Genomic DNA, 14,843 nt, shown 5'->3' with positions numbered 1-14,843 from the left:
CTAGTTTACTTTATGTTGAGTTTGAAAACTGGGTTTTCTACTAGTCCAAGAACAGTGGACACTGTCCATCAGAATCATGGCAGACTTCTGGAAAGGGACTGACTTGGTCAGAACTGGTGATGGAGCCAGTTAGTGTGGGACTCAAGGAAGAGCTTCTATTGTTGACAGGGTAATCAATCATTTATCTTTCACAGATACATTCAGGCATCTTTGTACTGTACCCAATTATTTAAAATGTATTGTAAATAATATGCCTGGGGTGTTACTTTTATAAAAATAAAAGATAAAAGGCAGGAAGAAGTGGCTGCTCCCCAAGTTTTTGCACAGACACCCATGAATGAATGTGCTGCTCACATTTGATTCATAAGATACCTTCAGCCTTGTTATAGGCAAAAGTAAAGATTCTGTTTTGGAGGTGACATGGATTTTTATATATTTCTGAGGCTAATCCTTCTTATCCCTCCAAATGCTTACCACTTCAGAGAATTACTATCTACATTATCATGATTATATACTGTGTAGCTAAGATTTGCAGTCCTGATGCAAGAAAAATCAACACGGTTTAGGATGGGGAATTATGTCTATGCAAGGAGTGGTCATAATTTTAAGTGGGAGAATTAAAAAGGGGAACTATAATTTTCAAGTCTAACCAAAATGAAAGCAACTGCTGACATCAATAGAACCCTTACTCATTTTACTACAAATGTTGTTGAGTGCATATATTAACACTAAAAGGATTATATTGTATTTTATTCAGTTGGAAGAGAGGAAGGGAGGAGGCTGTTCTGTGCCCATTAATACTGTGATATCAAAATGGAAATGTATGTTTTTCAGGATGAAATCTAATAAATAATTGAAAACAACTGTGATGCCTGATACTTTACTCCTAAGTGTTCATGTCTAACTGTTCTTTTTAGATCATCTTATGGAAGCAAGATAAATGAATGCCCTAAAATAGACCTCTGTTCAACCCAGATTTGAGATGCAAATTCATCTTCTCTTTGCTAATTAAAGGAAAACAAGATAATCCTTACCTGCACATGATTTCGTGTGTGAGTAATACTCTGCACATTTCTGGGTTCTTGTCTTGGCCTTCATATACTATGGCCTGTAAACATAAGTATAGTTTTAATTAAAAAGGAATACGATTGAAAAAAACAAATTATTACAATACAATACTTGAATAGTTTACTATTGTTGTCAGACAACAAGTTTTACCCAGCAGAATGCCTCACTTTACCAATTACTTGCTTTAAGATATATTGTTGAAGATCGAGCTAATTTCAATCTACTTATTATGAATACCTTTATGTCAGTAAGTAGAATGCACCTTGGACACATAATGGCTACATGACATTGGTCAAGTCACTTAACCTCCAATGATTTAGGCAACTCTCTGAGATTGTAAATTGCAGAGAAAATGCTGACCTGCATTAATAGAGGGAGTTCCTTGACTGGAATTTCCCTATATCAATGAAATCACAAGCTCAATCCCTATTCCCATGCCCTACAAAATAAAAATAAACCAGTGATAGGAGGTAAGGGGGAAGGATAAGGGATTAGGAGAGGAATGGATAAGAACCAGAATGTCTGACAACTTTTTGATTATATTCACTGAAAAAAAAATATAAAGCAGCTGGTATATTTGTACATTTTTTAAAAATGCATTCCTGGGGTAGCCTCACTACTTTACCACTCTCAGCCCTAAAATTAAATGTTCTAGGGAAATGAACTAGGAAGAAAGAGGGGGGTGATACAAATTAGTCCATTTAACTACTCTGTCATCATCAATGTGAATCATTGTTTGGGGGAAATCCTTCTTCATTCTAACAAGCCTGAGAACCTGCTTCATTTCTTAGACTCTCACCCACCCAAACAGAAATATGCACTGACATATGTTCAAAATGGGGGAGAGCCATCAGACTGCCCACACTCAACTAAAAATTCTTCTCATCTGAATCTCAGAACCAAAAATCCCAAACCACACTCTAAGCCAAGAGTGTTTTCCTTGTATAAAAAAGCACTTGGGGCTTGGATGTTTTGCTCAAGTTCATAAGGAATGTAACTTGTGACTTTAGCCTACTAGCTGCTCTTGTTAACCTCTATACAACATTTCCCCACTACATGCTAATAATATCTGTGCCAAAGAAAAAGGTATCGCTATTGGTATTCGTGGTATTTTGTATTAGGATGTATTTTAGCTAAACTCACACCACATCACTGCATAATCCTAATACAACACAACTTGAAATTGTTAATAAAATTACACTTTCACACATTTATATAACCCTTAACTTCATGGTAGCAAAAACTACTTAAATTAACCCAATAGCATCCTAATTTAGTAATTCAAATATGCCATCTGCTTTTTTTCTGCTGTTTTTTTTTTAAGAAGTGATTTTACTTTTGAAGCTAAATGCTACAGAATATTTTTCACTCCAGTTAAAGTTAAACCCAAAACCTATGAAGATATGGCTATAAATAAGTGGCAAATTGTGGTCAAACTGCCCTCATAAGGGTAGAAAAATGAAATGGTTGCTACAACAGGGCTCTGTTGTACATAAGCAAATTACAAAATGAAAATGTCAATAAATGAAAAACAAGTTAAAGTATCTTACTGTGTCAGATAAGTTAAGATTTTTCTAACAGCCTATAATCTTATATTCTAAAACATCATCTTTTTTACTGCCTATTAGATGCTTAAATAGATTAAATACACTAAGTAAAACATAAATGTTCAGAAAATAAAAAATTATTTTGCCTACTTTACATATTATAGTCACTTCTGCAAAACTTAAAATTATTAGGTGATATATACTTAGATCCAATTCAGGGTAACAAGAAAATATAGATATACATAAAAATATAGTCTGACTTTTTTTGTCAATCTCAGTGGCCCTAAATTATTTACATGTTCTCCTAAATATCTTTAATGACTTCCCTTTCAACTCACTCTTTTCTTTCTTCCAAATGTATATGTATCTATCTATTTTTTTAAAACCTTGAAGCTGTGTTGCAATAGAACTCTGTAATGACGTGATGTTCATTTGGATAAAATACTTCCAAATGCAAAATAGCATGAGTATCAGTAGCTGTACTTTTTTTTACGTATGTAGTGAAGATATTACGTAGAGGTTAAAAGGTTTACAAGTTCAAACATAGGTAGTGGGGAGTTTTCTCCTACTTTAATATGACTATTGTGATTAAATAAAAAACCCGCATCCAACCACATTGGCCACATCAAACTGTCTAACTTGATCCATCCTTTTGCCCCTAGATAGTACCAATCATTCCTCCCCACCCCCAACACTGGTGAGGAAGTTAGTGGGCCTATCATGATATCCAGTTAAGACAATATTACATTGTAAATACATTCCTGACTCTGATATGTGACCTGTGATCCCCTAGAAAATGTATTTTTGTGTTTGGCAACTGAATACCACTTGCTCTAGTAAATACTCCTAAATAAATACTCTAGCAAAGACAGAAAAAATCCTGTAAATACTCCTTTTTCACAGAATGTTAAACTTTCAGCAGGCATAGTCAAAAAGGAGGCACTTCCAACATCGATTGTTGAAATTATAAATTGGATGGGTTAGAAAAATGTTAGAAACGGGGGGGGGGGGTAGTGGAGAGAGAATGCAGTTGTTTGAGTAGCTGTTCGCCCTCTCCCTAGGTTGGCATTTGGGTAGTTTTTTGGGGTTTTGTTTTATTTTTGTTTTTTTCACATAAGGCAAAAAAAAATAAAGTACTGTGTCTGTGACTTGAGAGTAAGACAGAAGGGGAGATATTACCACTTCACTCAGTGAATCTGAAATCTTTTAAATATACTAGAACCTGGATTAACAGTGTTCATGATAGCATGGAATTTGGGGTAAGCAAGATCCAACTTGAACCCTATTCAAAGAGGTTTCATTACTGAAGGATCAAACAGACTGAGTTATAAGGTAGTTTCACTTATAAGCCTCAACCCAGAGGACATTATTATAAGGAAACTCCAGTGTATAAGTGCTGGATATGTCTAGTTTGATATGTGCATCTGACTCAGTGGGTCTAGGCCGAAGCCTGACTACATAAGAGACTTGGGTTTGGGTTTTAGTTGTTTTTTTTTTTCAGTTCTTCAAATTTTCTAATACTTGCCCACACAATAGACAGCACAAATCATATCCCTATTTTCAGTATTTATCACAAATTAGCCCCACACTTCAATAAGTATCCAGGTAACACCTGGTAAGAAAGTTGAAGGACTTTGGACAAAAACATAAAGGAGAACTTTTTGGAATTTTTTTTCCTGATAAAAATGAACATTGTTAGGGGAGGAGCAAGATTTGGGGGGTGGTTGGATCAGCTGGAAGATCAGAAAGGCATATAAACAGCATTCAGCTATCTTAAGTGAAGCCATTTTATAGACAGCTGGGGTGGGACCCAGACAGAGAGAGACAAAGAAGAAGGCTTATATTCATCTTACATAGTAAATCATGTTCCTGTTCAGAGTGAGAATGGCGTTGTTCAGTAAAAGCAACAGAGACAACAAATGTTTTAAATAAATCAATTTGTTAATCAATGGTGAAGAGTGGAGGGGCTGCTGTTAAATTGGAAGAGAAAAGAAGCATCTAAAATATTTTCTTCAAGTAAATCAATTGATTGGGAATCAGGTTGGGACTTGCAATGTAAGAGAAAGTGTAGAATCAAGAAGAAAACTATCTAAGGGAAGCTACTTGACAGTATATGTAGCAGAACAATGGGGTTGCTTATAAAATGAAATTTAATTCATTAAGCTCTCCTTAGCCTTGAGAACTTGGTAAGATCAATAAGAAACATTTTTTTAAACCAACCACCAAATTGTCTAAATCACTACAACAGATTCGAATTTGAGGAGCAGAAAAGTGAGAACAAAGACCATCCTTTCTTTCTAATGTTTTTTGCACCAAAAATTAGACATACAATTTTAAGTTCCACTTGGAGGGGGAAAAAAAACTTCAGCTACCAACTTTCAAATTGAGCTTTTATCCAGATCAATTTCTGTATTTTTTTTTTCAGGAAAAAAGCCAGAACTACTGAAGTTTCAGAACCTTATAGCTTTCTCCTGTGCTGATTATTTTATAGGTAGAGAATAAAATATTGTAGGTTTCAAATGTTCAATTATAAATCAAACCAGGGCATCTTTGAAAAGACATAAATGGAAACAACATAAAAATCCTTCCACTGTTGCTGCTTTTTTGAAGGATATTTTTTAAGTGGGTGCCTTCTTAGTCTTCTCAAATAGTTACCGAGTTTTAGAAGTTAATTGAAAGTTACTGTGTCTGTAAAGACAACCACATAGAGGAGCTAAAAATAAATGTGCAAATAGACACCAGGATCACACTTCAATAGAATGCCAAAGGAAATACAGAGTTAAATACTTTGGTTTTCTTTGTTTACATTGCTCATAGTTTTAACTCTTTATATTCCATACATAATGGCCAATGCCTTTGACGTTGGTTCTACTAACTTTGGTGTTAGGCCACACTGAAATGCTTGACTTAGTCAGTCTTGGTGTGAAATTAAGCAGTAGTAATTAGATCATTATTGGTAAATAACAGTTACCTCATAGCAATAATGTTTCTAATTTCCCACTTAAGTCAAAATGTAATATTGAATATCTTAATCTGTTTCCAACACCTATAGACACACACATACAAATAAAAGTCCATAACAAGTCGGGTCCTCATTTGCCACCTTATAGAATTACAAATTCACAAATACACAAAGTAACTCCTTCAACCAGAGATAGTGATCATAGAAGCCCATGAGCACAGCGAATGACCCTTTGGTAGCAAATTACCAAAAACTGGAACTAATCAAAAAATAATATGAACACCTACAATATTACTACACTATGCTATTAAATAACATATTCAGCCTCAAAATCTCCTCTACTCATAATTAAATAAAGACGTAATTATAATGCAGGTCTAGAAAACACAAAGAGAAGGGAATAGACTCTGGCTACAACTTGATCTGTACCAGGAGAGAAACCGACAAATCACACTTTTTTTTTCTAAAAACTAATTTCAAATGGTAATTCCAACATTCATTATAGAAATAAAATTTTAAAAGTTTTTCCCCTATTCATTCACTCGACCAGTGATAGACAAATTACAAAGAAGAAATTTCAGTTTAGCATCTAAGCAGGCCTGTTTTCAGAACTGAATTAGCAAAGTGGTGAAGGAATGATAACAGATCCAGTGCACTGCTCAGTCATATCACAGCACTGATTTTTAAAAGACACATATACCTAAAGTAGTTGACTTTAAGATGCATTATATCTATTTTTAAAAACTAAGTATCCTATAAGTGCCAGAAGAAAAGAATGTCTTTCATCTAACAGGTCACCCAATTTCTTTCCTGAAAAGAAACGACAGGATTTTATCCACACCATAAGTACATTTAAATCTATGTGAATATATCTACTTGGTTCCATGCATCTAATATCACAATAAGTTAGCGATATGCCATCTAGAATCAAATTCCAAATAGTCTCTTGTTCAACAACTATAAACAAAATACGCCATTATCCAAACTCTGTTTATCGCTTTCTGTTATAGGTAAAACTATCAATGTATCCATACAAACTCAATAAATGTATTATTCCTAATATGTTCATTTTTAATGCTGTTCAAACATTCACATGGAAACAGCTCTAGCGTAAATATCCCCGAACAAATGGCTGTATATTATACAGGAGGGAGCAGTTGGACTGCCAGACTGAGAATGCACTAGGCCATCTGGCTCCGGCAGTCTCTCCAAAATCATCAGCTTTGTTTTCACCCCCAGACTCCAAACAACACATTTTCCACTGTGATGAGTTTACATTTTCCCAAACACAGGTCCTGATCATGCATAAAAATTCCAAACTTCTTCATTCCTCTATGTGCAAGAAAATTAAAATCACCTGCGTTTTTGACATATCACAAAGGGAAGAGAAAGCTGCGAAAATCTGGCTCCCTGTATACTTGCCCTGTCATTTTTTACATTTGAAATCAACCTCTCTGTCTACTGAATTCCTATAGAACTTATTGATATAACAAAAATGTGCTTATCAACCAATGAAGAACTATGTGTTGAAAGGGCTGTTAATCAAATCTATTCGAACGTGGCAGGATATAATGAAGCAATCAATAGAAAAAATGCACTTGTATCAATAATTTAGAGTACTGGGGGAGTCAAAACAAATTTAGAAAAGATAGTTTAACTGGAAGGAGAAATCTGACAAGCTTTCTGATTAGTGTAGCCTGGAACTCCCAGAGTAACTGGACTTTTTTAGAACTTAACCTCATCACCTGTTTTAATATCAATACGCACATAGAAAAGGGAACTGTAGTAGATGAAATTCTTAAGACGCACCCCTTGTGTTTTTACTAGATTTTTGTTCACTATCTCCTAATAGCAAATTGTCACTGCTTAAAAAAAAAAAAAAAGCAAGATGGGAGGAGGAAGTGGGGAGGTGGCAAATATTTTTTTTTAAGCTAAGTGACTTACTGAAGCTCTCCTAGTCAAATTTCAGAATGCAGCATAAAAGCATGAAGCACACTTAACCCTCAGACCTCCCCTACAAGGTTCATTTGCACTTCTGCAGTAGATGATGGCTGTTTCTGTGAGCAACAGCTACAAACTTTTGGATCCTGCAGGGTTATGCATGCTCTCTAATGGAACACGGAAAACTGCAATGACACAAAAAACAACCTATTTTTAGTCCTTCTAAACTCGATTTGAATAACTCTCCCTGAAGTGACCCTCTCCAGTATCTTCTATTTGGGAAAGGGCAGGGGTTTTTGAAAATTGTTATTTCATGACTAGGAGAGGAAAGGTGGGGTCTCATTATACATGTTGGCCTATAATAATCCTTCAAATTTTCTCTCTCTCTTTTTTGTCCAATATTAAAGTCTCTGCCCTCAAGTAGCTTAATGAGACACTTTGAAAGGTGTGAATTATTGTGTCATATCAGTACTTCTTGGTTGGTTGAATTTATTCTTGGTTGGTCTCATCCCTCTAAGGAGGCAGACTCTAGCTCAAAAGCATTCTATGTGAATGATTAGCAATGAGTTTAATTTCCTAAAAGTGTCTCTTTGAGTTCATCTTAACTTTTCAAATCAAGGATATGATTTCACACATGAAAAATGCAACTGTGAAATGAACAAGTATAAAGAGGAAGAAGGAAGTTATTAGGGTACACAAGGATGGTCAGGATATCATCCTGATCATTGATACTTTGTGGCATTACTAGAACTCCTCATATCATTATAATTACATTATCATGAATGCAAATATGTGCTTCTAGCATCAAAAAACTGATCTACTTAAAAGAGCTTAACTTAAATGTAATCATTTAATTAGCTAGCTTATTTCAAGTCTGCTATTAGAATACAGAATATCTGACTGGAGGGCCATTGTATATTTAACTTGAATTAAAATTTAACAAATATCAAGTCAGACTTAATGTTTAATTACAACCGGATAGTTTGAAGGTAAATGAAAATTTACTGTATTACTCATTAAGGCTAAAATATAAATTATATTGTCACATTTGTGAAAGGTTATACTTCATCATTATATTGTACTTTCTAGAGACTGTTACATTAACTGTAACTGCTTCTAAGATAGTTGCTCTTATAATACATAATCAACAATCCACCAGACACCATGAAGGTATTACCTTTCAAAGAGAAAATTTCAGAGAGTGAACTGTTGTTTGTGTATCTGATATGAAAGCAAACAGGTACCTTACTACAAATTGCCTTTTTCTTTATGTCAAACTAAATTAAGAAAGTGAAAATACTGACAATTAATTTTACAGTTCTTTGTTGCTTCTCCCAAAAAAATCTTATTTAATTTTAATTTGCAGTTTTAATCTCATGTGAATATTTCTCTACCACAAGTACTTCATCATATGTATATTATGAGTTTTTAAGAGAAACTATAACTTTCTCCCAATAGGGTAATGATTGCAGATGAAAGATCAAGAGGTCAACCGATTCCTTAGTCAAGACTTTTCTTAGGCACCATAACCTTGTTAAGAAAATGAATTTTGTTTCATTGTCCTACAGAAATCAAAGGTTTCATTTTTAACTAGTTTCAAAGTTAACTGTTATAGTTTTTTGTTAAAATCATATGCAGATAAATTATTGATGACTTTTTGCATTTGTAGCTTATCGTATGCTATAATGAGGGGAAAATAGAATGCTATTTGTTGTTTTGGTTATTTCTAAGTCAAGGAAATTATTTTGAACATACACAAATCTATTCTCCAGAAGGGGGGGGGGAAGCAAGATCTTCAGGGCCACACTGAATATTGTTAAATATTTGTGAGCTTATAGCTTCATAAGTAGGCCTTATATTAATTAGTTTTTTAAGTCAGTAATTAATTAAATTCTAATGAATATGTTTTGCTTATGCATGATGTTTCATGTTTCCCTTCTTTTACCCCTGCAGTGAGAATGTCAGAAAAAGATATTCAGGAGCATCAAAGACAGTTTTCAAGAAAAAAAACTTCACAAGAGTTTTTTGTCATAAAGACAGGCTTCGAGGTTCTGAGGGGTTTTGTTTTGTCTTTTATTTTTAGGGGTATTTTTTTGTCCTTTTTAGAAAATAAAACAATCTCAAAAAGAAAGAAGCTTATCCTATCTGATAAAAGAACTTGAATTAATTAAAAAACATAGGGCCAAGTTTAAATGTATATGAGTTGGATTTATTATGCTAAATCAAGTAATAACTGAATCATCAATACATCTATTTGTTTTAGAGAAGCTAAATACATTTCAATAAGTATTCATAAGAGCTTCAAATTCAAAACAACTGTGTAGATAAGAATATTATACTCATGTTTTCTATTTGGAAAATCATGGCAATCAAATGAGCTGCTATTAAATTGATCCTTGATGAATTACTGGAATTTATTTCAACATCTTACCAAACTAAAACACACATGCAAGGTATGTACTCTATCTAAAAACAAAGATTTTTCCCCCTATCAAACATACCTACAACGATCTGAAACTCTTGGATACAGGATAAGGCAAATCACATTCCCTTTTAAGAAAGCTACCATAAAGAAACCACAAATACTGTAAATAAATGATAAATATCCCAGTGCACCAGTGACTAATGTAAGATGGATAACTTTTCTCTTTGTCCTTTTGTCCCCCCCCCCCAATCCAAATAAACAAAGCTTTGCTTCCCTGTCTTTTCTTTTCTGATACCAAAGCCCCTTCTCTGGTACCGAACCAATTGCTTAATTCTGAAACTAAAACTTTTTCTCTAATGAGAAAGCTCCCGTGCCTAATTAAAACACCAGGCCTCCTTTTGTGACTGCTCATAATTGTACCTTTTAAGCCATAACTCAGCCTTAATGTAGACTGTTTGACACTCGTGTGTTGGGAAACTTAAAGAAATGCAGCTTATGCACCTTTAAGACCACAAGCTCACTCATACTGCCTGGCTTCCTGCCAATGGTAGAGCTGAAGGATTTTTTTTCCTCGGAATATCACCGCACAATTGAGGCTCCCTGGCCTCCCCCATCTCAACTCGCAGGGAAGAACCTGATGCCTGCCCTCATCTCGGGGTCCCATTCAGTCACTCTCTTCAGAAGCGGAAGGAGAGCGAGGAACACACAGCCCTCGGGTCCCGCTCGGAAAAGCCCCTACTTTGCTCCCCCAACTATGCCCAGTCTGGGTCAGAGAAAGTTCAACCCTTTAGTTCCCCCCGCTGCCCTAGCTCGGCAACTAATGGCACCTAATTAAAAGAGGCTGAAACGCGCGTTCAGGGGAGGGGCCTCTGGACATCCCAAGAGACTGCGGCCCCCCTCTTCACCTGCACCTGGAATTTGCCCCTCAAGCCGCCGCAGCTCTCCACCCCCACTCCCGCAGGTGGGATACTCCCAGAGGCCGCAGGTGGCCCCGCCCCTACCTAGCTAGTTTCCTCCAGGGATTTGGGAAATGGGGGGCGCGAGGGAGCCAAGAAATAAAGATGGAACATAGGGGCTGGAAAATTCAAGTCCTTAGGTGCCTAGCTTTGAGACTTCCCTGAAGGGAAAGAAAATCTCTGACTAAAGAGAAAGAAGCCCCTCCTGGCTAAGCCTAAATTGCTCCCCAGTGCAAAATTTGGCCGGAGATCTCCCAACCATCACCATCATCTCTATCACCACTGCTACCATCCTTCCCTCCAGCCGCGGCTCCTTACTCTTGAGCCCAAGACCCCGTCGAGAAGCCGCCGCCGGCTTAGCACGGAGGCACGAGATATAGATAGGGCGTTTGCACCATAAAATTAGGAAGCCAACTTACCTGTTTAGTCATGGAGTCTATAAGGCGGACGTAGAAATCCTGCTCTGTTCTGATACCTGAAACAAACCGAAAAAAAGGGAATGGGGGGAGGCAGGGCGGGAAGAGACAGAATTAAGTTTCTAAGTTCTCCTTTTTTAACTCAAGAAAGGGGATATAAATTGTCCTGGATGGTTTGAGACCTTCCCTTAACCCTTTACAGAGAATGTGGCATGAAGCACCTCTGTTGCCAGCCAAATTTGCTCACACCACCCCTCCCCCCAAACCCAAGGCTGTTCACCCTCTCTCTTTTCCACTAATTTCCCCTAGGAAACTCTAAGGCGTCAAATAACCAGGTACCAAGAGAGAGAACTGGGGGATCCCCATAGGGGTTTAAAACAGGAGCTACAGGCCCTGGACCCATAGAAGTGGTTTGGAGACCTGAGGAGCTACTACTACTGGACCGGGCAGCGAGTGAGGCTTGCCTTGCTCCCCAATGCTGGGAGCCCTTACTGGATTTATGGGGGAAGGGGCATCCCAGGGTGTGGGGAGTGTGAGGGGAGTGTGGCCCAGAAGGAGTGACAAACCAGGGTTCCTAAGGACCTTGATAATCTCGGAGCTGAACTGCTCCAGAGAAAATGTTTCCATTGACCAGAATAGTAGGGGGGAATTGGAGACTGACAGCAGACTGCCAGCGCTACCTGCCTACTTAAGCTCCTCTGGAGTTTAAGGTATAAATAAGGTATAAGGACCTAAGAATGATTGCGGGTGGGCGAGAAGGAGCCAGTTTGGGAAACTAGAATACAAAAAAAAAAAAAAAAAGCTAAAGGGATGAACCTGGAGGGCGGCTGGGACTTTCTCTAGCCAGCTACTCTGCTCCTGGGGCTTCCAGGCTCCAAGGGGCTCCTGACCTGAATATGAAACCTTGGGAAGGGGGAGGAGGAGATTGACTGGGGCGGGGGTTGGGGGGGGGGGGATGTTCCTGGAACGTGCTGAGGGCCTCACCGTTGCTGTAGAGGAGCTGGAGTCGGTAATGGATCCCATTATTGGTCTTTTCGCTGTTGGCTTCCTAGATTTCCACAAGACGCACAAACAGGGGGAAAAAATTGGGGTTGGGGGTGAGAGACCACAACTAGAACCATTTGCCTAACTCCAGGACGCTTCCTGTACTTTTCCTCTCTTGGGTCAACCCGGGAGAAGGTGGCAGAGATACCCGAGGGGAACTAGAGGAAGGGAAACAGAGGTACAAACACAAGGGTTTCCACTCTTTCAGCCCCCACCACCTTCACCTTTTCAAATTCCACATTCCAAAAGAGGGCAAATCTCTCCAGGCTCAGGCTGCTAGATAAATTATCTGAGCCTCGAGGGCACAAAATCGTCCTACTCAGAAGCCAGAAATGGAAAAGGGCTTCCTAAAATCGTTCCTTTCTTTCCCTTTCCCTTTTTCTCCGGCGTTGGGCAGCTTCAGGACTGGTCAGTAGTGGAAGGCAGAGGAAACATTAGGTGACATCGCCTTTTAACAGGACATCGCGTTCCTCAACTTGGGGTAACTGCTGGATAACTTTGCAGAAAGAACCGCTATACTAAATACTCGGGCTTATTCTGTCGAATAGGAATTGTAACACAGGAGGAAAGGGAAACTTTGCGGGCCTTGCTCTGTAATGCATTGAGTGATTGAATTTAACCTCCGAGTGCTCCTGGAGTGGGGCTTCTGGAGTCGAAGGAGGCGCTTCCTCCAGCACGGGGATAAGGGATGCGGCAGAAAAAGGATTAACGCAACCAGTCGGGCTAGGTATTCGCCTTTGCGCCCCACTTACTTTTTCCTTCTCCACGAACCCCACAAAGGCGGTTCTCTCGATCTCCACGGGTTGCCCCTGTCTGTCATAGAGGGCCAGGACAAAGTGGAAGAAGTTGGATTTCCTCAGATTGGAGGGCGGCTGCTTCTCAAAGTGAGCCCGGGCCAGCCCCACCCCACTGTGGCCAAAGAGACCGAGAGATTAGAGAGCGAAGCCAAGTCTGACACAACCGCAATCTTCACCCACAGCCCACTAGCCATTTGCCCCCCAACATTCACACTGATCTATGCCCAAATGCCCAAGTGGGAGCCCTGCCACCTACCCCACTTTCACCCCCTGGGGAAGAAGTAAGTACCAACCTCCCTAACACAGTCTCCCACTTCCAAAACCTAGGTCTGACTACTAAAGGAGTTTCCCTCCGCGCTGGATTTACCTTGGGGAGTTTGGTATTATTTTTTGGCCACAGGTTTTCTCCCCGGCTCAGACATCTTTCCTGAACTTGTCAAAGTGGAATGAAAGGTGTGTGTGTGTCTGTGTGTCTGTGTCCGTATGCATGTTTGTCATGAAAAGTTACTTTAAAAAAAATCTCTTCTTCCAAAGTAAATTGGGTAAAAAGAAGTGGAGGGCTTATGTCAAGGTTCACGGAACACATCTCATAATGTGGGTAAGATGGGAAGCTTAAATATAAATCTCTTTCTCCCCTTCTCCTTCGGCCCTAGACTCATTCCATCTCCCGCTCTGATGGAAGATGGGAAAGGATGAAGAAAATGACAGACTTTACCCACACTAGGTCTCTGGTCAGCCTGCCTTTTGACAGATATCCCCGGCAACATCCAGTCCCCTCCCCCATTTTTCATCCCCTGGAACCATTTCGGACCACAAATTAAATTGTTTCCAAAATAGGCCCCCAGAAAGTCACAGTGTAAAAGGTGACTGTGGAGCCCCAGTACTTCTGTCCTGCTAAAGTTTATTCCAGTGCCATCCACACACCCACATTCCTGAAGTAATAAAATCTGATTCCTTCAGGAACACCCCGACAAGCTTAAGGTTCTTGTGTACTGCACCCCAAAAGACAACTGGAGATATGGGAGAGAGCACTCAGGATTCACATCTCTAACTTCACCTCCCTCACCCCACCCCCAAATACATAAACAAATATACTTTCGCTTCCCACTCAATTTACCTTGATTACTCATACTCTACCTGACCTCTAGACCCTCTACTACCCACCTACCCCGCTTAGATAGATGATGGGAACAGCTTTGTAAGGCAAAGTTCCCAGTACTTGGCCTGACGTTACCTTTTGCCATCTCTTCCTTTCCTTCACTACACCCCCCCCCCCCCATCTTTGGACTCTGCTTGGGCCTGCCAGGTCCTTCTGTGCCGGGCTGGTAGCCTTAAAAAAAAAAAAAAAAAGAAAGAAAGAAAAAAAGGGGAAAAAAAGCAGGCCACTTCTCACATGAAACCAACATCCCAAAGACAGGACACTGGAAACTTCGATTCTGTTTCAGCTTTGTTTGGGTTCCAGCCTGCAACCATTGCTTCCCATCCCTCTGAGCTGGAGGTGGGAATAGGAAGAGGGGACTAGACTGACTTGGAAGAGAAAACTAGAAGACAATTAGAAGATGTCAAAATTCAGATCAGGAGCTGGTACTGCCCAAATGAAGGAGGAACGAAGGGAGGAAAAAAGGAAGGAAGGAAGGAAAGAAGGAAGGAAGGAAGGAAGGAAGGAAGGAAGGAAGGAAGGAAGGAA

At 39.0% G+C, this 14,843-nt stretch overlaps 1 protein-coding gene across 5 annotated transcripts in view; it reads right to left on the bottom strand.

The window, feature by feature from the left end:
- EBF1 (EBF transcription factor 1) overlaps positions 1–14,843 on the bottom strand; it is a 461,328-nt gene that overhangs the window by 444,850 nt on the left and 1,635 nt on the right. For 4 of the 5 annotated variants that reach the window (XM_069102477.1, XM_069102478.1, XM_069102479.1 and 1 more), the window contains exons 2-5: positions 13,112–13,268; positions 12,300–12,363; positions 11,319–11,374; positions 1,035–1,108 (exon numbers count right to left, since the gene is read on the bottom strand). In XM_069102477.1, the coding sequence (XP_068958578.1) occupies positions 1,035–1,108; positions 11,319–11,374; positions 12,300–12,363; positions 13,112–13,268 (351 nt within the window). Of the gene's footprint in view, positions 1–1,034; positions 1,109–11,318; positions 11,375–12,131; positions 12,171–12,299; positions 12,364–13,111; positions 13,269–14,843 lie in introns of those variants that run through there. The other variant, XM_069102481.1, reaches the window with a different exon arrangement.

The sequence above is a fragment of the Petaurus breviceps genome, unplaced genomic scaffold, assembly GCF_028583685.1.
Source record: "Petaurus breviceps papuanus isolate PSGF00001 unplaced genomic scaffold, PetGlider_PUasm1.0 551, whole genome shotgun sequence".
In the NCBI taxonomy this organism is placed as follows: Eukaryota; Metazoa; Chordata; class Mammalia; order Diprotodontia; family Petauridae; genus Petaurus; species Petaurus breviceps.
Note: the sequence above shows the minus strand (reverse complement) of the source record. Positions and strands in the feature narration are given on the sequence as shown.